Below are 27,350 nucleotides of genomic sequence, written 5' to 3'. Positions count from 1 at the left end.
AAAAAAAATTATGGTGCCTAGACATACATTTATTTCCTCAATGGGAAAGGGGCAGAGCCATGTTAGCTGCCATTTGAAATAAAGAACACTACTGAATGCTCCAATTTTAAGTACGTAGCTCTGTAAAAGGAAATACATGCACACTGTGAAAATAGCAATTTGACAGTTAAGAAACTGTAGTTATAAGCATTAATTATTTAATAAAATATATGATCATACCAGCTTTTGCTTTTAAAAATAATATAAGGGAACAGATATTCAACATTAACTAACCTTTGATTTTTAGTCAGGTTGGAACTTCTGTTTTTGCTTGTATCACTGATGTACTAGTATACTAGTGGACATTAAGCACAGATTGAGAAAAAACTGTAAACAATGCTGCATCTACCCTTAAATATTCTGCATCATTTTCTAGCAACACAAACTGGAAATATAATAAAGCCATGAAATTTCACTGATCACTTCGCATGGCCTTACAAATCTTCATTTAGGGTAAATCTTTGAAAGACAATATGCCCTGACAAACTCAGGGTGCAGAAACGTTCTTCCAGAAGTTTCTGCACTAGCAAGTATACAAAAAGCCCCACACCTACCAACCTGGCAATTATCTGACATTTTTGAAGAATCCTAGCTATACTTCAGTCTGCATGAATGAAGACTTCAGAGAAGCTGCAGGACAAACTGTTCTCCAGGTAAGTTGTTTCTATAGTGTTTATGTACACTTACCACAGGAATGACGTGAGTGACACCATCACCACTGTCTATGACTGTGCCGGTCAGCGTCCGTTCTCCTACTTGTCTTGACGTCCAAGATGCAGCTAAGGCAAGGACAGCCTTGTAAAAGAATACAAATGAAAGATTCATCTTAATAATTCGTCTTAATAAATCCATTGCAAATCCCACCTTCCACTACTACTTCCAACAAAACAGTAACATGCACAATACATTCCATTTATTACACAAATGTCCTAGCAACAGAAAGGAAGATTTCCTGTGCTGTAAGCAAAGACAGTAAGACCACTGGAGCTTACTAGCATTCAGTCTACTTCTATAAACAAGCAACAGTTTTGCAGGCTAAGGAGAGCATCACAAAATGACAGGGCCATAAAATCCATTATTTCCATTAGATGAGTATACAACTACTGCAATTTTTACCCAATCCAAATCTTTAGCATCTAAGCATTCTCTCAACAGTAGAAATAAAATTGAATTGTAAGCTGAATATGATAAATTGAGAGCAACATATTACAGGGAAGACCAACACAAAGTTTTATGAAGGTTTTATGAAGGAACCAGGGTTAAAAACTTTCATACTGAAGATGAAAGGGTATTTGTCTTTTTCTACACAATGGGAGGCAAAAAATGACATTGTCAAAAATGTGGTATTTCTCGCAGTTACTTTATTATTATAGCATGGTAAACCGGCTGGGAGAAAAGTAAATTCACAAGCCATCTTGCAAAGTAATCAGAGATTTTTCCCTGAAGGAATCATAAAAGAACGATGGGTCTGAGTTTGCAGAGGGAAGAACCAAATAAAAACTTGAAGAACTGAGGGCATCTTCTAGTGAGCTCCTGCTAAACAGTATTCTAGGTATTTTAAAATGTTGTATTAAGTAGTACTTTCACCTTATCTCCAAGTTACAAATTTCCAGTGGAAATGTGATTCTGTGCTATTTCAGAAGTTATGAACAGAAGTCATCAAGAAGTACATCATGCTCTCAAAATTGAAGTCCAGTGGAACAAAGTGTCTCCTTATACTAAAATAACTTTATCTACATGTAAACAAGAAAAACCTTTGTCTTAAATCGTGCTTACAAAAAAAGTTTCATTAGTTTGCTTCGTTTTTTTTTTCTCCACTATTGACAGAAATATCCTCTTAAAAGCTGCTAATGAAAAGAAACTTGTGGTCATTTATGGCACAGAAACTGATTTGATAATATACATACCCAAGAGTTTACAAACAAAAAAGGCTGCATAAATGCAGTTTTTGCCTTCTGATGCTTTCTAAGCATGTTCAAACAAACATCCTTTTTGCTACTTCATATTAAGAGTGGTATAGTTCTTGGCCTACTACCACAATTATCACAATTTTTGTTTATGATGCAGCAAGATTTTATACTTTCTAGTGCCATTCTATACCCAGACAGGAGGAACATATCTAGGCAAACATCTAGCAGTGGAACTAGTGATGTAGAGTACATAAAAGTATTCCAAGCATCACTCATACAATTTTCCTCAGTGAATTTGTGAACCGTAGCCCTAACTTTCAATAGTCCTGCTCTTACCTGAACAGCAATATATAGCCCTGGAACATTGAAAGATTCGAACATGATTTCAGCAGTGTATTCTCTATTTTCTGGAGTATTTAATGGAGGCTCAGTCTGTGGGACAAAAAAGAAAATTTTGTTTACACTGAAATCAAATACGTCTTTCAAAAACCACCTGTAAGTACATTTTGAAAGATGAGCCATTCAACAACAACAGAATGTAAAAATAGTAAGGTGCAAATGCTCCTATTAAATGCCAATGGTGTAATGAAGAAAATCTAGAAGCTCCCTTGACAATAATATATTTTTTGTAAATCACACTGCAAAAACACGATCTGAGTGAAAACGGAAAAAAACATAAGTTTAGACATTAGAATAATTATTTTTTAAGCATTCACATCAATAGTCCCTTCTGTGGCTCGGTCAGCTCATCTATAACTTTTCTTTCACAAAGAATCAAGGACTATTAACCTAAACATGTCAATAGCTACATTTTACCACATGAAGCACAGCAATTAAGAAAAAACAATTCATTGAACAAATTTTTCTTCAAGAAGCAATCATTATAAAACAAGAGTATACACGATCAGCTGTAGAAACGCACTTAACAGAGGAACTAGCAACTGTGTACGATGCTATAACAGCACACTGTAAGTTTCATAAAAGTACTATGCATACTATTAAATCTCTCCTTTAAGAGTGCATTTTGAGTTGTGGCACAGGGTATTTCAGAAGTATCTATCTTTTATTGCATTAACCATATAAGGGTAAAGACAAGAAGGAGTCTGACTTAATGAATGTGATACAAGAAGTCATGGAGACAAACAGCAACATGGGAAAGCCCAATTATTTATTCATAGGGAAAAAAAAGAGTAGTATGAGGGTTGGTAAAACAGTGGAGGAGGTGCCCATTGGCACCTCAACCCTTGGAGATATTCAAAGCTTGGCTGGACAGTCCTAAACAACCAGATCCGATTACATCTGCTTCAAGGACATGGTTGCATTAGATGGCCTTTAACAAGGATGGCCAATGCAAAATTCCAAATCACTCTATAAAATCCACACAAACATATTGCTTATTTTGATGGCTTTAAAGGAAACGCAAAGGAATAGCAGAGTCTTCAGAATAACATTTGATCCCAACTCAAATTCAATACACCCAAATATGACAATCAATCCTTCTGAATTCCACAAAGAAAGGAGACAGAAGTTTTACTCTCTAGACACACCACACTGGTGACAGTACTGTAAAAACAAAACAGATGCAATTTCACCAAGTCAAAACACAAGGGTACTTTTTTTGCCTCAAATTTAAACATCATTATTGAACTTAGCTGATAAGTAATAAAAGAGGGAGGAGGCAAAGGTGCACTGGGTAGAATTCAGAAGGGAAATAATTTTGCAGTTCAGACACTGGCTTTTAACATCTTTAGGGTATTGAGGAACTTGGATGTGATAAACCAAGCCAGAAAAGCGTCACAGAAATTGTATTCACTTTAGTTTTCAAGTTAAGCATATTCATATTTAAAAATTATTCCATGAACCAGCATAAAATTATTATTAGTCATATACTACTTCATAGTTTTACTTACCAAAAGAAAATAATGATCCTCAGGTTCTGCCCTTAGATACTTAAAGATTACTTGCTCCATAAACCTCTCCATCAGGTCCCAGTCTTCAACTATACCATGGCGGATGGGCCACTGTTACAGAAAATGTAAAAACAATAATAATTATTTTTATTATTATAATAAAATAATCTGTTTTCAATTGTGGTAGAAGCATATGATCTACATTTGAAAACTTTGCATCAGGTTTTCCCTGTCCCAACCTGACACCTATTCAAAATTCTCACCTTGAACAGTAAACAACACATAACGCATTCCTCATTAGCAGAGAACGATGGTACTAGGATAAACCAGAGGATCCCCCTAGGCCAGTATCCTGATTCTGAAGAGGCTGATGGAAGATACTAAGGTACAAGAAATAATATCCTACCTCCCCTTACCACTCTCCCAGCTCCTCTTCATTTAAAAAGAAGCATGTATTCACTTTTTTTTCCCCAAAATTCCCATAGACTCCCAAAGATCAGCAAAACTGATATGATACCAAACCTTATCTTCCATTAAAATAGTTAATAAAAAAAGATTAGCCATCTAAGAAACATTCATAAGCTATTTACCAGGTACGTGATTTTTTTCCTAAAGAACAGTGGAAAATTAGTTTAAATGTCTCTGATACCTTGGTTGCATAAGTTGGTTTTTCTATTGCTTCATCCCCGATAAAGAAGTCTAAATCATCAACACCTTTCAAGACCCTCCTCTGTGCTTGATCCACCACTTTTGCTGATTCTTTGATAGCAATACCTTTAACAAAGAACATAAACAATGCTGTAGGTTATACGTCCTGCACTTCAAAAGAAACAAAAGGAAACCCCACATTCAGAAATAGGAAAACACCAACTGTATTCATCCTTCGGTTCAGGCATAAACACAGAAAACCTAAATAAAACACAAATAATTTGAGTTCCCATGACAGACAGAACTAGGCTTCACACAGTAACACAATACGGATCTAAACACAGATTTAATTTTTGGGTGCTCAACATGCAATCAGGGAGATTAAATACTAGAAGAATCAGTCTGATAGGGTATCCCTAAAGATCTCATTTTGTTCAACAAGTGGCCTAAGTTTCTCCACAGTCAGCTGTTAACACCCAAAAGAAAGGAATGCAGTGGTAGGAGCTGTGCAAAGAGCAAAACAGAAGACACATTGCTATTATATAAATCAATATTTCATTTTACTTGCTCCAATTTGATTTCTGGACATATTATGAAAATGAGATACAGTACACACAAAAGGAATTGAAAAGCAACTTAAAAACACAAATGCAGAAATGCACAAAAAGGAAGGATAGGACATAAGACAGTAAAAAAAAAAATGAAAGTTGGAAGATAATAAAAGGAATATTTTGAAACAAAAAGAATAGGAATTTATATGGCTGTATCATGCATCTTTAGACACTTTAAAACAGATTTTCGTAGTCTTTAATTTCTTCCTTTTAATCCTATTCCTATCTTATCATTAAGAACAGGATGGAGAGTTTCACTTAAGACTATAAATCTCTCCCTTGCTTCAAGGAATAACTGGCAAAAGTTAAGAGCTTTTATCTTGGTAATTTATTCCTTCTAGGATAATTACTCGTCATAAATAAAGAAAAAATTAGAGAAATACTGGCTAAGGCTAAACACAGGATCCAGGAAAGATGGATCAGCGATGAGATATCACAGGAACACAGATGTTCCCTCCCCTCCTCTTTTGCATCAGCCCCCAGGCTACCAGGGTTACAGTGCCAGCAAAACCTGATGTATTTTTTCAAGTCTTCCTGATTGCCCTAAAATACTTGCCCTTAAACAAGTGGAAAAATTCATATAATATATTAATATCAGGCTCTATTATTCAAAGGCTGCGAACCAAAAGCATGCTCAAATGCAGAATTATGTCATTAATCCTCACCTTCAGCTAGGAAGTGCTATTTGCTCACAACCAAGAGAAATGTCATGAAAACAGCTGCTGCAGCCTCAAGGCTGCAGGGCAAGGGGCTGCACAGCCACAGGGCTTGGACACGTACAGCATGCTAGGCTAAAGCACCACCAGCTCAGCAGTGTCCCCATCCTTCTCCCTTCTCTTCCCATAAACAGCAACAAAAGAGCTGCGCAGCCACAGAAACTAAGAAGTGTTGTGAAAGACTGAACAGAGTAAGGCAGAAGATATTATTTTGAGCTCTTCAAGAGGAAAACTGAATCATACCACAACTTCTGTAGCGGCTTACAGGAGGAGAGAGGAAGCAAAAGGCTAGAAGCCAAAAAGCAGAGAGGTAGGTAAGAAGCAGAAGCTGAAGCTGAGCGGAAGGAGATGTTGCAAGGCCAGTGCTCGCTGCAAATGAGAAGAAGCATCTTGCCAAATACTTTTCAGGTCAGCAACACAGCTTGCAGACTTTGGGGAAGTTTTGCCGTCCAGATGTGTGTTATCACCACGACATTTCGAGTGAGACACCAGCACTTGCCACAGCAGTCAGAAACCTTTGAGTCCAAGTGGCTGAATGCTGCTGTAAGCCGCCAGCGAGACGAGAGCTCTGCACACACTGCTGGCGGTCAGCACTCGTGGCCAACATCAGAAACAGGGAGAAGGAAACAAGCAGAATGAAGAACTACAGCCCCAACACACAAACGGGAACATTCATCTTGCTAAAACCAGAGCTCGGCTACCACGGTGCTGAAGACGGGCAGCGCTCCAGCAGTATCACAGGGCTTTGGCTTTGGTTTGCTTGGCACGAGAATAAGAGCTTTTAGGAAAAAAAAAATAAATCAATTTTTCTGCTTAACCACTCCCATGGCCTTTTTTCCTCTTTTAAAAGCAAGTAAAAGGTCATCTAATATGTAAATTATCATATTTTGAAACAGATAAATCTGGAGAACTACTGTGTTACAGAAATAGACTCCTATCTTAATATACTGTAGGAAAGCAGGATTGAGTGAATGAAAAATCAAGCAATGATCAGCTGGCAGAAGAAGATGAGAAAAGCCAATAAGTCTCTTCAAAGAATTAACCCAACATAATTTCATTTCACTTTTCACACAAACATTTGTCATCTCTACAGAAGCCAGAATTAAGCCAGGACAACAATATAAAAGAGTGAGAGATAAAAATTTGTTAATCCTAGGAGTGAGTAAGATAAGCAGAAAGTGAACCAGGGAGAAGGAATGCTGCTCCAACCTGTTCCTCAGCAAACTTTTTTTTTTTTTTTTTTTTTTTTTAAGAAACTTCGAATTGACAAATGCAACAATTATTCCCGGAAATCAAAATGAGAAACCGAAATATTTCTTAACTGTGAATATTATGAAAAAAATACAGAACTCCTTGAAAAGACCCACAGTTTTTTTTAGTAAGATATTACTTTGAAACTAACTACTACCATAATCTGTTTTCAGTTTCAGCTGTAGGAGAATTTAGACTGAAGTGCTTCTTTTTAAATACATCCTATATGAAAAGCTATCAAGAAATCCCATATTCCCCTTCTCTTCTATTTTAAAAATATCCCTGTTGTATAAATTTCTCTGCTGAATGATCTGACAACTGACTTGGTTTCAAGTGTCAGAATACCTCTTTGCTTTCGTAACAAGAAAGTAATTTTCAAATGAAATAAACCAAGTCTGAATATGCTGAAAAAAGCACGCAAGCCCTAATTATATGAAATTAAATAATTTGTCTATTTTTTTAAATTAAACTTGGCTAGGAAGCATAAAGAGCAATGTGAGGTTTTTTCATATCGATCAGTAAATCTAATGTTAAGATAAAGTTTGCATGTGAAAGACTAAATTAAATTGTAAGTTATATTTTATATGCCAGAGTTAACCACATGGTATTTGGAAAAACACACGAATTGAGAACTACATATTAGAAGTCAATCTAGAAGAGATTGCAAGGATTCTCTCGCATGTATAAAAACAGGAGAATGCATTAAGTGATTTAACATTAGCTTGCCATGAAAATGGCTTTTCTGACGCACATTTTGTACCCCAAAAAAACAAACAACAGAAAAACAGAGCCTGAACTACCAGTTCTTTTCTACAGCATTAAGCATTGTTACTTCCAGCTCTTTTCCTGTTGTATTTACAAGGAAAACTGGGTGTACTAATTACTCCTTTCTACCAGGATGCAATACTTGATTACTTTGGCCCCGATGAACATGAACACTGACAAAACACCAAATGGTGCAGAAGGTGAAGTATTTCTAAGGGAAGTATTATGAAGGGAAGTTGACTGAGCTCCACTCTCCAGGCAAGAGCCACATCCCTTCATGTGGCAGAAACATTTCAGAAGGCAGGGAGTGAATAAATAAGCAGTTTTACATTTGAAAGCATATGTTCCTTAATTTAATGTTTTGCAAGTAAAATAAGTAGCACAAGCTGTAATACTAAAAAATACCTGGGAAGCATAATATGTATTTTTTATTATTATTATTTTTCTATTTATGATCACCTGAAGTTTTATCTGATCTACTAACTATGAGGAGAAGAATCTTCTAAAAAGCAAATATAGCCATGCTATAACTTAATATCTGAAGTTAATTTCTTGGAGATTGAAACCATCACAGTATGCTATTTTAATGAATCTGTCTTTCTAAACTGAGCATCCAGAGCAAAAAAAGTCACGTAACCACCCTGTCATCAGTCACAGGTCTTTTCTATTTGCTTGGTTTTAACTGCCCTTGTACATAGCACATGCTCAGAACTTAAAGGGATCATACCAACTTTTATGTGTAACTTGAGCACTCACATGCAAGTAACAAATACTTACACGAGGGAATAATGAACTGTGGTTCAGTGTTACCGGCATATCCGAGCTTCGTATACCTATTGAAGAAAAAAAAAAAAAAAAAAACTTAGTTACAATATTTAACACAAGAAATACTAAAGATGTATTAAAGATTTAAAAAAAAAAAAAAACAACAGGGAAAATTGGTCTTTTTGATGTGGGAAGAGAGGTGTGTTCGTTAAAAAATACGAAGCCCTTTTAAAAGAGGTGAACCAATGCCTCCTACTACAAAGCAAGTATTGTTGCTAATTTCTACTCAATCGAAATGGCACTACGAAACATGAAGTAATTCAGTTTATCAAGGACTAGGAGTAAAATTCAGTCACAGAAGTTGTTCTTCCCTCTTCAGGGATCAGCAGGAATCCTTTAGTGCATTTTCACGTAATAAATGTTAGCAGTAGAATTATTTTTGCAACTGCTAACCATAGGGGAAAAAATTCCCTTGGCCACGGGCTGCCAGCCAGACTTGAGGCAGGACTGACAACCACAAGCCTCTCCTGCCATGTCCTGCCATAGGTGCTACCAGTGACAGTGGTTTAACAGAAGTTAATAGATGGAAAATATTCTTAATGTGTTTAATAAGACCAAGGAGAGCAAGAAGAAGAGAACTACACACCTTTGCCCACTTGGTTTCCAAAACACCCTATGGACATCACTTACTGGGATGAAATAAGAAATCTGACAAAATTCCCAAGGCATTCGTGGAAAAAAAAAGTCAATGAAATCCACAGTACCAAATCTTTGCTGCTGCAAGAAGTGTTATAGAAGAACAGCGCAGGCAAATTCTCATGTGTGCAAACCAACACACACGCTGCATTTTGGGTTACAGCCTACGGACGAGGTTAACACACGCAGATCTAACAGAGATTGCATTTTCTTCATGCAGCCCCGAAGCTGCCCTAGCCCCAGCAGCAGGAGCGGGAGGCCCTGCAGCGGCACCGCCACACCTTTCAGCGGTGCCATACAAACCTGGCACATCCTAGGCACCACGAGGCAGTGCTGACTTTAATAACCCATAAATCTGTGTCAACAATACAGCAAAATGCCAGGCAACGCGTACAGTAACAGGCTAGAGGAGTGTTTTGCTGTGATGCTGATGACACAGAGGCTCCCAGGATGCTCACGTGTTTGCTACCACCTACACAGCTCCTGCTGCTGACACGAGCTGTGCCTGGTAGCACTGAGCCAGAAGTGTTATCCTAATGAAAAGGAAGATAAGTTTCCCTTTAACAAAGTGCTTAGCACAGGACCGCAACTAGAGCCAAAAATGCTTTGCAAGAGTGTTTTACAAGCTATAAAACCCATCTTGTCTATAACCCACTGCAACAGGTGCAAAAAAACTTGACTTCGTATTGATCAACTGCAATGTTTACTGAAGAAGAAAAAAGGCAAAATAAAATACTTAATGGAAGAGAAAAGAAGTTAAACACCAGAAAGAAATGTACAATTCACACAGAGACCAGCATTATATACTGTACGTGCCTGAACTCAGGACAGGCAACTCAGATTTTGCAGACTTGAGTTTCTCATGAAAAAGTTTTACTTTTTTCTTTTAGACGCCTTAGATAGTTCCTAAGAAATCCCAAGTAAGAACCCCACAAGTTGATGCCTCTGTAACCAGCTAACGCAGAATACAGCTTTCAGTTCCAAATGAAAATTAATAATAAACCCAACAAATATTGACTCACTCTCTCCACCTTCCCATGCAAATCAGAAGCTGTGGCATGTAGGGTTTTAAAGCCAAACCTACAGAGGAACTTTGGACCCTGATGGCTACACAAGCTACTAGATCAGAAGCGCCTTCTCAAGCAATAGTCCAGCTTAGCTTTCTTTAAGTGACCTATTTCAAAGAAAACAGAAGTTAAAGTGCTGCAGGTAACATGCTGTTTAGTTGCTTGTGGTGTTGGAAACTGCCCGGTATGCACACATCCAGCAGACAGGAAGAAAACCAGCCAAATGAAAAACGTATTTTAAATAAAAAGGCTGTATTCAGACATAAAATCAGCATATCTAAAAATACTATGTCCTACTCAGCAAAGAAAAGTCTCCTGACTCATGGAAAAAAAAGCCCAGTTTTTAGGTTTCTGAAAAAGGACAAAGAAAACCCCACGTGGCTTCTGCTGTCGGAATATTAAAGCCTTAAAGCAGCTCTCCAACGTAGTCTCAGATGCAATGCTTCAGATTTCTAGTAGATCCAAGCTTCCCAGCCAGGCTCTGCTCCGCATGGGGAGCACCACCACGCCCGACTGTGGGTCGGGGAAATAACCCACCCTCCTCACCTCCTGCAGATTCCCCGGGCACCATCCCACAGCCCTTGTCTAGGGCTGCTGGGGAACAAGCAGCAGGCTTCCTCTTCCTAGCCACGAGGCAACAGACGCTCTTGAATTACAACGGAGTGTGAAACCAGTTAAATCAAAACTATAAAAGTTAATACAAAACTGCAGCTCTCCAAGTGTGCAGTCTAATAAAAGCTTCTTTTATGACTGGGTTTTGCGAAGAGTATTGTTCAGATGGATGAGTTCTGTTCTACCAGCCACTTCAAGTAAATTGCTCAAATCTTCTGAAAAAAAAAACGATACCTTGGGCAAGCTGGATTTTCCAAGTCTCGGATTTCCACAGAGCAATTCACGCAGAGCGGAGCAGCGCGTGCCTGAGTAATGGATGATTCACGGGGGAATGAGGCACGCCCTGCCTTGTTCAGGGTAGGGATCCAGTATCTTCTGGCACTCCTGAAAAACCTCCTGACATTAAGATATCACAAGGCAGCACCAAGGCTGGATCGCACTTCCCCTATAAACCACAGCTTCGTTTGCTTGCTGCGCACACTGAGAGGTGACAGGAGCGACGTCCATGGAAAACGCAGGCACACATCACTTGACGAGACTCAAACTCAGCTTGGCAGCAAAAGAGCGAGGCACAGTATAGACGAGGACAAACATTAGCTATGTGGATTTCTATTGAAATCTGCAAAACAGAACTGATTTTCAAGACCCCAAAGGTGGAAACCTGCACTCAGGCTCCATCATGCAGATGACCTTTGGCTACCTGAAGTGTTTCTGCAGTCCTATTAGCTCACTTAAGGAAAAAGGAGAAAAACATTTAAAAATGTTGGATAACTATTTGGGCTGCCTTTAGAAGATGAACTACAAAACACCCAACCCCAGCAGGGCCTCACACAGCACCCACTGGTCTGGCCTGGGCAGATGCTGTGACAACCACAAACATGTCACTGGGGGGGTTGGGGGGACATTCAGAAGATAGTGGCAGTTCCTTCTCACTTGACTCTACTCATCTACACCTTAACCATCAAGGCAGGAGCATCACTCGGGTCCCACCCACCTCAAACTCACACCCTGAAATTAAGAAGTAGTTCTGTGCTACTCCGCATGAGAGATTTCTGCAAGGACAGCCAAAAGGCTCTTTGCAAAGCTCTCAGCTGCACTAATGGGATTTCTTCTGTGCACTCTCTCACCTAGAATGGATGTTTCTAAGGCTAGGACATGAAAGCAGTAAGTTCACTTGAAGGTTACTTGCATATCAGTCACGCAGACGATTTTAGAGCTACGAGGAAACAGCACTTAGAGCAAGAACCTCTAATGAGCACGTCATTAAAAACCTCCATCTGCAAACCACAAGCCCTGACCACGTGCCTTTCCTCCATTTCTTTTCTGTCCACGATGAGTGTCATTCTGCTTCCATCCACCCAAATTATACACCCCAATCCTAACACAACTGTAGTTTTAACAGAAGCCTTAAGAATAGGGGAGAATTATTTCTTGGATAACACATTTAACTACTGAGAAGCAGATGAGAAATGGGGTGGCCCCATACGAGCTGAACCCTACACCTGCTGCTGCCAGTGCTGTGCAAAGACACAAGGAGTTACCATATGCAAGCAGAACAGAGGCACGGGTAAAGTTCTGATCCCTGCTCCAAAGACTGCTGAAGTGTTTTATTTTGTGATGGTAGAGATGTGGATACCTCAAAGACACTACACGTTGCTTCCTGCAAGAAACTGAATTTTGCAAGTTACACTGCCAACGGGAGTGAAAACGACCATGTGCTCCCAAGTGCACTTTCTCCATTAAAATCCAATCTAACAAACTCTTCTCCCACCACACCACAGAAGTAAACTCTCCATATGTGCTACCTGTACACCAGCAAGGAGCATTTGAATATCTGCACATGAATCTGCTTGCTAAAATAATGTTTATGCAGACATCCTCCACTGTAGCTTGACACGCTTTGCTGCATAACTAATTCTTACAGAAAAATAGATAAAGCAACCGCACAAAACAGTGCTTTCATTTCGTATTTCAATTTATTAGGTTCCAGGCATTACTGATTTTCACATTTATATTAGCATTATTAAGTAAGTGGCATCGTTATGAATGGCTTAAGATGTAAAAAGGTTATCTTGTGATTTTATGATTTCACAGTTTCACAGCAGGCCACTGTTCAAGTATGCAGGATAGCACAAATGCCACTTAAGGTCACCGAAGTGCGTAAATCCTTTCTTGCAGGTGTGCACACAACAGCAAGATTCTCCTCTGGCAAAATTACCCTCATTCTAGGAAATGAGTAATTAAATTAGCAGGTTGAAGAAGGCACTACACAAAAAAGCTGAGAATGTGACCCAGTTCCATGGGACATACAGGCAGGCATGTGCTAATACATTCCAAAGGGCATGACATACATCAAGTGACAAAAACAGCATTTTTTTTTTTTTTTTTAAAACAGAAAGGAAAGGGATCCCACCCATCAGTCTCCAACTCCTTACAGATAGGTGTCCGTACCACCAGATAAGCTGCTGTTGGAGAAAAACCCGAGGGGTCCTACTTCACTGGTGCAGAGAGATTGCACCACCTCAAAAACTAGAGGGTGACAACTTCAAAGGGTATGATTTCCTTTCTTGTTTTAACTGGTGAATTCTGCACTGACATGATTTATAAGATAGATATGGTGGTTTTACTGTCTCATATCTTTTGATAACAAAACTGCCTTAAAAAGAAGTGGAAAACTTTTCCAGAATGGATGAACCCATAGCTTTTAGATGCAGAGCCCCACCTGACTGAAAAGCCTGAACAAGCCCTTACGTTTTTATTTGCTGTTTTGCTTCATTCAGACTTCTCAAAAAACAGATGAGAGACTGAGGAGGGAAAAAAAAAAAAAAAAAAAAAAAAGAAAAAGACCACACCTAGGGAGCATTTGATTCTTAAATCCCCATAAAGAGAAATAATGGGAAATTGATGGTGAAAGAGAGGAAATCCATCCTCCCCCTTAAAAAGAGGTCCCATGCTCCAGCAGGTGTAAATTGCTTAAACAGCAGCAGATCATCAGAAGCCCCTGAAGGAACTGATTATATTAGGAAAATGGGACTTCCTTTAATGAATTAAGATGTCCTTGATAAAACACAAGATAGCAGAAGACTTTGGAATGAGTCGTGCCCTTTATATTACTTTATATCTTTAGCTAATACAGATCATCTTTCACACATCATTAGGTTTTTAGTTTTAGTTTTTGTGTGTGTGTGTGTTTTTTTTAAATAGCAGCTGCGTAGATGAAAAGTTTTAAAACACCCGTTGATCAAAAATGTTTCAAGCACTCAATAGTGAAAGCCAAAGCGTTAGTTCTACAAATGGAAAAAGCACACAAGATTAGAAATGCTTTTAGATCCTGGTTAATGCATAAAAGACACATCAAGTGATGGCTAAAGTACTCTCAAGTACGTATGGGACCCCTGGGCACCAGAGAGGGATTTGGCAGTTTGCAACCTTGGCCTTGGAATGAACAGCATTAGCACGTATTTGAAACCATTTCCTTACTTCTCAGGTGGAATATTGCATCAAGCCACTTGAAGAAAAAAAGTCACCTTGACAACTAACGCTTCTTTGCCATATGCTGTAACCGACAGGGTAAGACAGCACAGAAGCAGACTGAAGTGCTATGCAATTTGAAAGGTAATGTCAAAATTAAAGCAGTGCAATGTCAAAAGCAGCTTAAAATAAATGTTTGTTAGAAGCGTTTGTTTCCTGAAAAGGGGAAAAAAAAAATAAGGAAGGCTAACATTTTTTTTAAGTATCTGAATAAAGAATCCTTGACAAAAACACAGTTCTGCTTTTTCTTCACAGCTACACCTGCAACTCAAAGTACAGATACCATTGCAATGCGCACCAGTAAATTGAGCTTAAAGCACAATAAAAACTGCCAAGTCATGGCCACAAATGGACAGAAGCCTCCAGGTGTGTGTAAGAGGAGCGCAGGCAGCAGCAGGCACTACAGACACTCACAATAAGGTCAGCTGCATTTGAAAACTGGCACCTGGAGAATCTTATTAACTGCAGCCTGGGGAGAAGACAAAGCTCAAAGCTACCACTGTGCACAGCTCCTATTTTGCTAACAGTTGAGGGGAATTTTCCTAACATTTGGGCAGAACATAAGAGAATCTACATTCAAGATTGCTTTATGTTTACTTGCATCTTTGATTTAAATTAATAGCCCCAACAGCACTGAGAATCGACTCTAGAAGCTCTCCCCTCCTGAAGTCAGCAAGAAGATAAGATGCATTTATTAGCGAGAGACCTTAGGTTAGGAGTGAGTCATGAGCAGCATACCTGAAAGCCACCCCTACTTAAACGTCTAAGGCTAACAAAACCCAAGGTCAGGCACCCTGATGTCAATAACATCTAAACTTGTAGTCCTAGTCAATTTGATTTCTATTTGTAAAATCCCTTTCAGATATTTAATGCTGACATGTCCTTTAGCACAGAATGGAGTTCTGCTTTGAATACATTTTCCTCAAAGTCAGAGAGGCAAATGGCCTTGGATATTATCTTTGCATAATGAAAGCAGTTTGTGTTGGCAAAAGCAGAATGCTCTCTTTTTCCTCGCTGCTTCCTTCGAGACTTTTATATTAAATCATTTTAAAAAGCATTTTAACAGTGCCTCTGTGTTACACCACACCCACACAATACTAACCTATACAGATTTTTTTTTAATTTATATTTAATTTGCTCTCTGAGCACTTTCTGTAGTCTGACTCCTCCATGTAGGATGTCCAAGTAGGAGGAAACAATACCCCAAGTCCGGAAGTCATCATGACTGATTCCTTACACTGTAAATTACTTTTTATGAGAGGGAGATTAACTTCGCAACTTTCTACACCGTTTGTCCAAAACAAGCTGAACACCGTGCAGACATACTGAAAGAAAAGAATAGGTGAGTATACCTAATATTTGACAGCTGAAACAAGAAGGGACCAATTTAATCAACAAATACACAATTTCCCAGCAAACAAAACCCTGCACTGGGGATGCTGGTGACCAACACACCACAGCAACATGCTCATGGATATGGGATTGGCAAAACCTTCAAGCCATGATGCAGATGGAGCCACAGCTTGCACAAACCTGAGTGAACTTGATGGTTTTTCCCAAGAAAACGCAATGCATTGGCTAAAAGTGTAAATAGTTAATCCAGATTAAAAGAGAGAAGATCACTTCTGCTTGCTATTGGCACTACAGCTGTGCCTGAGAGCTGCAGCCCTGAACGGACAGCTGCGTGCTGTCACCCCAGTGATATCCCAGCAGAGGGCAAGATGAATGCAAAGGGACTGGCAGACCATGGAGAGGTGACCAGGAGCCCGCAGCAAGCCCTGCTGGCAGCTCAGGCTTCCCACCTGCCCAGTACTGGCCACCTCTTCAGCAGGTAGCCAAGCGCTTTCTGAAAAGGATACACTTGCATAAAAATATCAATTTACATACTTACCTGATCACACCACACTTCTATTAAAACGTGGCTTTGAATTAGAAAGAGTTGCTTGCAGAAAAGTGTGCCTTACTAAGCTGGGGCTGAAAATCTATCACTGAATTTTGGTGTAATAAAAGGTAGGTCTCATTTAGCAAGTCATATTGTGAGAGTTCTTGCAGATGATAAACAGCATGAGAAATTGAAGGCAAGTCACGACAAAAGTGGACATTGAAAAACTGATGAGATATTGCATCAACTACATTATTAAAATTTGGATTAATTCACTGACAGCAGGGTACAATCAAAATAGAGCAGACAGCCTCCTGCCTGCATCTTGCTCTCTACAGACTGATCACGACATAACACATCCAGCGCACAGCTGCAGACACTCGCAGTGACCACAAGAGAATTATGCAGAGAAAAAAGAATATCTAGATTTTCTACTTTCCACATCTAGGCTTAAAAAAAGCAAAGTCACGCTCAGGTCAAAAAGAAGAGGGAGGGAAAAAAAAAGACTGACATTGTGACCTACAGAAAGTCAGTGGATGAAACAATGACTTCTTCAACTTGGATATAATCCTCCTTGGCAACTGATTCCTTTGCAGAAAGTTAAGGCAACATCAGCAGTAGCACTTGGAAAGGACAGATCAGTATCATTTTGATGGTTCAAATAACCCCAATTCGGGCACTTCTAAGTCTGCATTCAAAGCGGTATTTTTAAGGATCTACCCAAGGATATATATTAGATCTGTACACCTACATATATTTTAGTTCATTGACAAAAAAAAAAAAAAAAAAAAAAAAAAAAAAAGAGGAAGTTGCAAAGATTCCTTTTTCTAAGCAAAACTGAAAGGACCTCAAGATTTCATTGGGGACTGACTAAAATTTTAGTTGTTTTACCCTTGGATTTATAATTTTCTCCTTTAAGTCTTTAAATGAACAATACCTAAAATTAAAAGAGGTCTTGTTGGAAATCAAAGCCTTTTTGCATTTTTTTTTCCAGAGTCTGCAATGATGAAACTAAATGTTGAAACTTTTACACTGCATGATCTAAATGAGAAACTTTGCAGCTGGTCTTGTGCCTATGAAATAATAGAGGAGATGGATTGCTACTCAGGAACGAGTACGGCATTTCTGAATTCATTGAAGCCGTATTTTCAACTAATCTAGATGCTCAAACATGCATCACACCCATACAATCAACATCCTTTATGGGCAAAGCGTTCACACCAGGTAATAACAAGCGACCAAGAAGGGAGCAGAGAGCCTGCTCTGTGCCACCCACACCTTCCCCAAAGCCGCCGCCACCGCCAGGGCCGTGCTCTGTTCTCAACTGCTGCATGAGCTTCCCACGCACGCCCAACCAGGAGCCGTACTGTACATGAAAGGGGGCTCATTTATCAGCAACTTCACAGATCCGGCCCATGGATGCAAGCAGTTTTGTCCTCTGTTCAGAAATGTATTCCTTTCCCCCTCTCCCCCCCCCTTTTTTTTTTTTTTTTTTAAATATCAAGCTTAAGTGGGAAGCAGGGCAAGGAAAGCAAAAAGAAGGACCAAAAGGTGTCGTGGATCTTGAATGGTTTCTGACGTGCGTTCAAATAACATGTAAGCTGACTCCCGTAATGGCATTCCTACAGAGAGGGAGGAATATACAGTAATCTGTGTGTAAAGGAATATGGATTTTAATGGACATAATGAGTGCTTATAGCATTATAACAGACTGTGATGTACTAGAATTACTTAAGAAATCCTGTCAATCATAGGCCTGCAGGACCTTTTCTCAATTATTGAAAATATATATATTTTAAGCCACCAACTCAATCTAGCACAACACCTTTTTTCATGTTAAGGATGAAGCATTTCCTCCTCCGTCCCTGACCACTCATTTACTGGCAAGCAAAAGATATTCTGAAAATCCTGGAAGAATGTTTTTCCATATTCCATTAAGGAATGATTTCATTCATGCTTTCCGTTCTGAAAAATTGCTTCTCGGATAACACAAAATAGAGAGAATTCATCCCAATACAGGCAGTTTTCACGAAGACTGGAACCCATGAACAGTCATAACAAGACATCTGATGGAAACGTTCACAGTTATAAATCACAGTGCTGAAGCAATTCATACTCAGTAGAAGTTAGGATGTGAAAAATCCGTGGAAATAGCCCGTGCCTGGAATGTTAGGAAAGAAAACTCTTTTCAAGGCCCAGTATAAGTTACTTTTAAGAAATTTATGTTAAGTAGCTAAGAGTAGAACCACAAAAGTTGCAGATCAAACAGAATACAGGCTGTTACTTCTCTTGTGTTGGTTCCTTGTCTCATGTATGTTTGCTGTCTACTGAAGATTAGATTCTCATGGATCTCATACTCTTTTACACTACCAGGACAAAACCCAAAAGTGAAACAGAACAACACAATCCTGTTACAACTTCTCACACTCAACCTACAAATACTTTTGTCTACTTAAGACCATGAAGGTTTACAAGTGTTGCACAAAGATTAACTGTAGAAGTAAGATTTGTTGAGAAGCATCCCCCAAAGCTTGCTCTGCTGCATGCACCAGAAAAGCCCTAGCCCCAGCATCTCTGAGGTCTCATACACCAAAGCCTTCCTTCATTTTTGGCACTGGTTATAGAAACTCCCCAGGAAACTCTCAGGGAGACAACTGATTCCAAAGAAGTTTGCAACTTTAGAACAAGACTTGGAAATCCTGAGCAGCCTCAGCTTTCCCAGCTCTAAGCTGAGAGGCTCTAGGGACACTCGTGCTCCCACCGCGAACATCACAGCTTGCTCAAGTCTGATCTAAAACCTTTAATTCTGAATTCTAGAATTCAGAGGGATAAAAAAGGAAGAAAAAAACATGCACCCATTTTTGTAACCTGTATAAGGGAAATAAAAAAGGTGCCTAGCTCAGCATGTTGATTTTTTATCTCTTTTTACAAGGGAGACCAACATTTTTCCCTTCTCAACTGTGTAAGCTAATTTACCCAGAGGGATAACAATCATCCATGACCCTACTGATGCAAAAGAATTTGGGGTACACTAGAACAAAGCTACTCACTGGTGACAGCCTAGTATCGGTTGGTAACAGATCCTCCTGGAAGCCACAGAAAACTGCATGAAAGCCTATAAAATGTAAAGTTGAGATACAGAAAACGCACTTTCCTTCAAATTATTTTCCTTACTAAAATGACGTTCTCATTTTGGAACTGCAGTAGGTTACACAGCCACTTAGTTCAGCTCAACTGAAGAGCCATTAATTTGAACACTTGCAATTATCTGCCATCCCAAATGAGCTAATTCAGTGTTGTGCAAGTTCATACTAAGAGAAAACCACGTTCACAACGATTAGAGAAATACAGCTCAAATCTAGATGTCAACCTAATCAAGCTAAATTCTGAAGTGGCGTAGGAAGAGCTTTTAATCGTGACTTTCAGGCTGTTCAATGTTCACCCATAGAAGAGAACAGCAAGAACTATTCAAATACCCAAAAGACACGCAGTAAGAGACTCCAGCCTCCTGAGATTAAAAAATGACTAAGAGGCTTTTTCTTTCTTTAGTGTGTTGTTCATATACCTGAAATAAATAATATGGATTCATTTCCTTTTCATATTTTAAAATGCACATAGTCCTGACACCCCCCTCAGTACAAAGTATCATTCACAGCATACATACAGAGTCAGTGAACATTGTAAAAAGAACAGCACACAGCTCCAAAGAGAAGAGAAAGGGGTTCACATTAGCCAAGCTAAATCCCATTCAACATTACCATGGACAACTACTTCCTGACACTAGTACTTACAATATTGTTTCACAGATTTTCCAACAAAGCAGCAATATACTTAAAACTAAGCCAGACAACACTATCGATTACAGAAAGAACTAATCCTGTGCTAAAACTGTGCTGTCTGAGCTCTTCAGATATTTCATTCCCATGTCTGTAACCTTATTATGTAATAAAGAAGAAACTGCTTCATCTAAGGTTTTTTTGTTTTGTTTGTTTGTTTTTTTAACTGCAATTAGGTATTTTACCTGCTCTTACTCATTACCCTATTTTCTAGATAGCAGGTTTGGTCAAGCAAAGAACGCACAAGAACTTCTGAGGAATGCATCGCTCAAAATAACAAGTGTAATTCTGGAAGAATTTTGCTGCGCCCATAATCCAATTGCCATGTCACTGACTTCACCCATTTGCCAGCTCCAGCTATATGACATGTACTTGGACTATCCCTAAAGCATTTGACTAACTGTTAAAACATCAAATGACAGGTATTACACGATCTCCCTAACCTCTTCTGTGCTTTGTTCCCTTTATGCTTGAAAAGCGGTTCTTAAAACATGCCTGAGCTGTGCAGGCAGATGCTGAAAAGCACAACTCAGCCATTTCTTCCCCCTCTCATCCTTCTCCTTCCCCCTGGATGCTAGCTGGCCAAAATACACACATACACCACTCAGGTCAACAAACGGAACCCTGCAGAGTCTGTAACTACATGTATAAAACACGTAGAAGAGATACTGAGGGTGTCTTCCTCCATCTGCCCTTTTGCTGATTAAGGTTATTAATTTACAGCCCAAGGACTGTCCCTTCCCTGTAAAAAAAAAAAAAAAAACTTCTTGGAAAACTTGTGCGCTTTTGAAGTCCTGCCTATTCTACGCAAGACAGCTTCTTTCAACCTTACCATATTGGTTATGCTTTCTAAACCTCTTTTCCTGCTTTCAGCGGCTCTAACTTGTCTTGTCCACCAAAATTAAAGCAAGCACACAGTAACGTAGATGAATCCTCAGCTGATCTGCACAGAGCACAAGACTTACATGATTTGTGTGTAGTGATCTCGCTTATACACACAAAATGAGATGGGGTTGCATTAAAAAAACGAGAGCTATGTGATTATGCTGTTCCATCCCAACACACCTGTTTCCTAATTGTGTCAGGCATTAGATTTCTCCTTTATTAATTCACTACTTCACACCTTCATCTACTTAAATCAATGAAATCCAACAAGCCCAACTCTCTGGTGTGCTTTCAACACTAAACGTCTTTGTCCATAGTTTTATGGAGCACAACGTCAGGGAAGAAAGAAGAACCTCGCCCTATCAAGTGCTTAAGAAACAGAAGTGAGAGCAGAACTGTTTGGGTTGTTTTCAAATAAACATGGCCTGACAATAAAACACTATCTTAGAGAGATCTACAATGACTGGAAAAAAGGATAAGTACGTAAAACAGGCAGAAGATTTGGTCAGCATCACATACAAGAATGCTAGAGTATGCCCTGTGCAATTAAGTTGATTAATGGTGTACTTATGTTCCGATCTCTTCAGGAAGATTTGCTTTTAACTCTAAGGTCCCTTGGTACACTTCTCCCATTAAAAAGCCAACATCATTTCTTACACTGCTATATTCTCGCATGCTGTTTCTGCTTGGCATCACTGAAAGCTCTGAGCCAATCTCTTGACACCAGTGCTCACAACCTGTATTTTGCAAGCCTAGAAAGACAGGATTACCACAATGGGACTACCTGTAATGCACATACATGCGAGATGGGAAGAAGCTTCTACTGGCATGTTGCAGAGTGCATTACAAATCTTGGCTCTGAAAGATAAATAGTACATACAGACATCATGTTACACTCTTGTATATTACTCGCAACTACACACTCTCAGTCCCGCTGTGCTCACCTTCCTTTCACCCCACTGAATTCAAGGTTTTAATTTCAGCTCTACAGATACGACTTGAACATCTGTACATTTAACATTTTTATGGAATAGACGTATATGCCTGCTCTTCTTAAACGCTGATTTGTTAACATCCTACACCAAATGGATTATCTTAAAGGGAAGACAGGGATGTGCTTTCAAAAAGCAAGTGCCTGGATTTCAAATGAACACGCCCTTTCAGAAGAGCATTGTAAATATCCATACCTACGCTGCACTCACTAAGAAACTTCTTCCATTATTTTCAGGAAGGTGGATGAGAAGTGAAACAGAAAGATACGCTTAGAAATTCGCAGTGGCAGCTGAAGAGCTTTGAAAAGACACCCGTGTTTCCCATCACAGTAAAACCCCAGTGCACAGCAGCTAAAATAAAACACTCCATCTTTAAAACCGTACGCTGGGAGCAGCTTGCAGAGCGGTTTTCACTTCCTGAGTGCGCTGCCATAAGCGGCACAGCGTGACCCTTCCCACAGGCACCTCCGAGGCTCTGCTACCGAGGTCTCCAGAGACACCGAAAGCCGTGCCACGGCGGAAAAGGAGGCTGAATCCCAAGGGCTGCCTCCCGAAATCAGGTTTTAGGCTATATATCACTGGCAATTCATCCTCTTCACCTCCTGGTTGCTGCTAGATAAAAAGAAGAGTTTCTAAAACGGATTTGGTTCAGGTTTGACACTGAAAACTGCCTTATAAGGTATAAAAGCCTGAAAGCAGGAAGAGGCTTTGACAAAACTAAGGAAGTTCCTCTGCGCTTGCTCACTAGCGGAGGAGGTTTTTTTTTTTTTTTTTTTTCCTCCCTTTCCACAGAGAGAAGTAACAGAGAATAAATGACCCAGGCAGCGGCGACAACAACGGGGGGCCCCCCGAGCTCAAGCCACCGAGGGGGGACGGCTGCAGGCAGGGCCCTGAGCCCAGGCAGCCCCTCGGGGAGGGCGTGGGGCTCCTGCCCGGCTCCTGCCGGCACAGCACAGGGCCGGCGGAGGCCTCCCCGCTGCCGGGCACCCTGAGGGAGCCGCGGGTGGATGCGCTCCCGGCTCAGCCCAGCCCAGCCCTGCCCGGTCCCACACATCCCCGGCGCCCCCCACGGCAGCAGGGGGGGGAAGGAACACGCCCGACACCCGCCAGCCCCGAGCTGTCAGCAGCCGCCCCGCTCACCCCGTGCCGCAGTCCACCACGCAGGCGGGAAGCCGCCCGGCCATGCTCCTCGCTAGCGGCGGTGCTGGGGACGGCGGGCAGCCCTGGGCGCGCTCCGGCTCCGCTCGGCTCCGGGGGGCGAGGGCACTTCCGCAGGGCGGCCGCGCCTCCTCCTCCTCCTCCTCCTCCTCCTCCCCGCCCGGCCCGGCGAAGCCCAAGATGGCCGACCCGCCCCTCCCTCTCCTCCCTCCTCCCCCGGCGGCGGCGGCGGCGGGCGCGACAACCCCCAGCCCTCTTCCTTCTGACGTCCGATCTCGCGGCCTCGCCGTTGCGCGGCGAGGAGAAGTGGAGCGGGCGGGAGGAGTTTTTCTTTTCCTTTTTTTTTTTTTTTTTCTTTTTTTCCTTCTTTTATTCTCTTATTTATTTATTTATTTATTTTATACAGTCACCCGCCCCCTAGCCGTCTGAAGGTTCTCCCGAAAGGACGCGGCATCAGGCCTCCTGTCGCGTCGTCCCCAGCGGAAATAGTATTTTAACGCCGAAACCCTGACAGAAGGCAGCAGCGTGGTGTTAAAAAGTGCTGAGGGGATGGCTTCCTGCAGGCACTGCCACTCAGGGCCGTGGGTGGCTGTCCCTGCAGCAGCGCTGACGGACTGCTCCAGGAAAACCGCCACAAAGGGCAAATACAGAAGTCAATGCTGCTTGTTCTGCTTTTTGGTGTTTCCAGAGGCACCATGGAAGATGCTAGGTGGCTGCCTGCAGCCCTGCTAGCAGGCAAAACTCTCCCTTGGGAAGGTACCAGATGCCTCTCATCCTGCAATCTGCTTCCCCTCTGCCATCTTGAAGCCCTCAAGCATCTTAGCCACAGATGCCCATAGGAGTGTTGATCTGAGGTCTCATTCCTGCTCTACTGCCCACCATTAAGACCTCTGTGCTACAATCTCACGTAATCAGAGCCAGAAGCATAGATGCTGCCCCAGATATCTGTCCCAGAAAAAAAAAAAAAATCCAATAGGATCAATGGTGTCCATTGCTTCTTGGGTTCGACCGTAACCCTTTTGCCTGGGACACTGAAGCTTTGAACAGGCCAAAAGGTCATTTCTGATTCAGGATAATAAATTGCTCATATTGCCCTATATGAGAGGCACCATGCTGCTATTTTCTGCTGAGCATGTACTATATCTATAGTACATGACTTAATAGCTTCACCCCTCCCAGCCTTTCATACACAGCAACATGGGAAGCCATACTCTTACCCTTTCTGTTACCCCCTCTTTCTTGTAGCAAAAGCACATAAACCTTCAAATAAGAACAGGTCATACCCTTGCCTGCAACAGAGCAAATGAGATGACAGAAAATAGATGAATAGGTAAATCAAATCAATGTACACTCGAACTACAAGACTAACAGAATTAGCTGTCAGCTGGAAATGATGATAAATAATGAGGGTTGGCTGTGCAGCTCACCTTACTCCCACACTCCTTTTGAAGAATTTTTCATCCCAAAAGGGGCAAGGATGCACCCTGTTGGGGTTTTGGCTTTCAGATGGAAAAGAATAAAAACTGTTCAAGGGGTCATTTTTTTCCTTCTCTTCCCACCTTTCACAGTCCTTCAGGGTTTGAAGAAGACTGCTGTGTCTATCAGATCTGGCCCAGTTTTTGCCCTATGGCATACTGTAACCACACATTTTTTGTTTGCTGTCAAAGTATTTTAATATTTTTGCTATTCTGGTATTGTGCCTTTCAGGTATTTTTTAGCTTGCTGCTACAGCTGTGGCAATGTGGAGATGTGGGTTTGATGTTGTAATCTGATGTCGCAACCATGACCTATTTGGTTGCCCATCCAGAGGAGTAGTGTCAGGGCTCACAGTGTACTAATTGACCTTAATGGCATTAATCTGCCTCACCTGGGGCTTCTACTCCACACTCCCTGCCCTGAGCACAGGAGCCACAATGAAGTCCTGGGCTCTTAGCCCTTGTTTGAATTATGGTGCAATGTGTGTGGTTCCAGGCTGACTTCCTGGCCCAGTCTTGGGCCTACTTCGTCCTTACAGACCTCCCTGTTGGTCACCGAGCTGTGTCTGATGTTGTTTTCTGTTATTGTCATCATTTCCTGGTTTGCAGACTGATCTTCTGGATTGACTTTGGACCTGTTTTACCCTGTCTCATAAACTTGTCTGATGATGTGGACTCTTGGTTCAACCCGGTCACTATCTTAGGTTCTGCCTAATTAGTCTCACCCAGGTGCTGCAGGACATGCTCTGGCTGTTACTGCACCTGGCTCCACATCCCTCAGGGAAACCACCAGCCCTCAATGCATTCTTTCAGTGGTCTTGCTTCCTTGTCCAAGCATTGGTACTCCTCACTTAGATTAGTTATCTTTGAATAAGGACAGCCTTGTTTCCTGAGTTGGCTCTATTGTAGGGTTAGACAAAGGTCAGGGCCAGTGCAAAGGGAAGGGCTAAGTACGTGCCCTTCAGGTTGAGATTGGAGGGCACAAAAACATCCCTTCATGTAGCAGCTAGACCAGTTCAGTTGTGAAGTCAAGCTACCATCTGGCTTCTGTGAGCTGCCAGAGTTTCCTGAGGAACACAGGAAAGGAATGGAGATGCTCAGTACATTAACATTTTTATTTTAATACCAAAGTAAATTATGAATAGAACATAATGAGTCAGTTTGCAGATAATGAAAGGGATTTCTGAAGAATATTCTGTGGGCTGTGAGCTATCTTCTGCTAGAATGTGAAAGATGAATATCTGACAGATTTTCAGAGAAAGTGCAAATAGTCCCTTTCTAATGCATATGCCCATGTATGTGTACATAAGTACATATTTATCTAAAATAAATACAGCTAGTATATAAAGTACCATGTGGACTTTTCACTTTCTTCTTGGTTTTATCACCTGGCATTCAGGGTTATACATGCACCAATACAACTGCTACATCTGACAGATGGAGCCCTGGAGTGAGAGAGCAGCTGAGTGCTCCAGTTGCAGTTCACGTAACCCCAAAAAGGAGAATGAGACAAGGGCCAAAAAGATATGACATGTAGAAAGCATAGAGATGGCAGTTCTTGCCTTTATTGTACAGCTTGAGAGCAAGGCACAGAAGGGATGAGCACTGCCTAGTTAGCATGCCTAGCTGTAGTTTTGGTTTTGGACCATGTAAATGTTAGTGTGACATGGCTGACTATAATTTATTACCTAATATTTCCAAGTGATAATCTATATTAGTCCAGCTAAACTTTGAAGGTAAAGTCAGAAGACAGAGGTAGTAGAACTGCTTTAAAAGTATGCTGATGACTTTTTGCTGACAGAAGAATCTATATTCATACTATATTTGTCACTATAAAACTTTAAATCAAACACACAAGCACTCACTGTAATGCACTCTACTGAAAATATCCCATGGCTGGATTTTCTTTCACCTTGTCAATATGAGCATTTTCTCTGAACTTGCAGGACACAGGGTGATAAAAAAAATACTACAGTTCATACAGAAAGTGAAACAAATCTGGTAGCTCCATTAGTGATCTCTTGTTATCAGTTGTGCTCTTCCTGAGTCTGTTTTAAGAATGATATTGAAAAAGAGCATTGCTGTTGCTTTTTTTTTTTTTTTTTTTTTTTTTTTTAATAAAATGCTGTGGCATTTACAATTGAGAAAACACAGACTAGGGCTTCTTTCAATACTGAGCTGCCAAGCCAATCGATATTTTGCAAGGGGAAGGAGTTGAAAGACTAAAGTCTCTGGCTGTGAGCTCTCAAGTTTCATTTTATTAGTCTTTCCAGATGCAGCTCTTCAGGTGGCTGTGGACCAAGACCCCGGTCCAATAAACTAAAGGTGCAAGATTTCTCTCTAAGTAATATTATCCCACCTTGTTGTACTACAAACATTTTTGCTGTACTGCTCATCAAAATTCAAACACCTCAATTTAAATTTCAATACTGATTCCTTTACAGACCCTTTGTAGTTTCATGCATTGGTACCTCAATTATCTTTGTAGATATTTTTACTGTAGGAGTCTTGTGCTCAAATTATAAAATTGAGCCTATAAAGCTAAAACTCAGCTAGACCCAGCAGGATTGCAGTGATGAATAATACACTTCAAAACTTTCT

General features: G+C 40.7%; 1 protein-coding gene across 2 annotated transcripts in view; it reads right to left on the bottom strand.

Moving 5' to 3' along the window:
* Nucleotides 1–23,436, bottom strand: part of ACTR3 (actin related protein 3) — a 29,672-nt gene extending 6,236 nt beyond the window's left edge. For both annotated transcript variants that reach the window (XM_084288769.1, XM_084288768.1), the window contains exons 1-6: nt 23,257–23,436; nt 8,628–8,683; nt 4,509–4,633; nt 3,860–3,970; nt 2,286–2,381; nt 727–834 (exon numbers count right to left, since the gene is read on the bottom strand). In XM_084288769.1, the coding sequence (XP_084144895.1) occupies nt 727–834; nt 2,286–2,381; nt 3,860–3,970; nt 4,509–4,633; nt 8,628–8,683; nt 23,257–23,300 (540 nt within the window). In that variant the 5' untranslated portion in view covers nt 23,301–23,436. The remainder of the gene's footprint in view (nt 1–726; nt 835–2,285; nt 2,382–3,859; nt 3,971–4,508; nt 4,634–8,627; nt 8,684–23,256) is intronic.
* Nucleotides 23,437–27,350: the final 3,914 nt, after the last annotated feature.

Source organism: Netta rufina (genome assembly GCF_964035555.1).
Source record: "Netta rufina genome assembly, chromosome: 6".
Taxonomy (NCBI): domain Eukaryota; kingdom Metazoa; phylum Chordata; class Aves; order Anseriformes; family Anatidae; genus Netta; species Netta rufina.
Note: the sequence above shows the minus strand (reverse complement) of the source record. Positions and strands in the feature narration are given on the sequence as shown.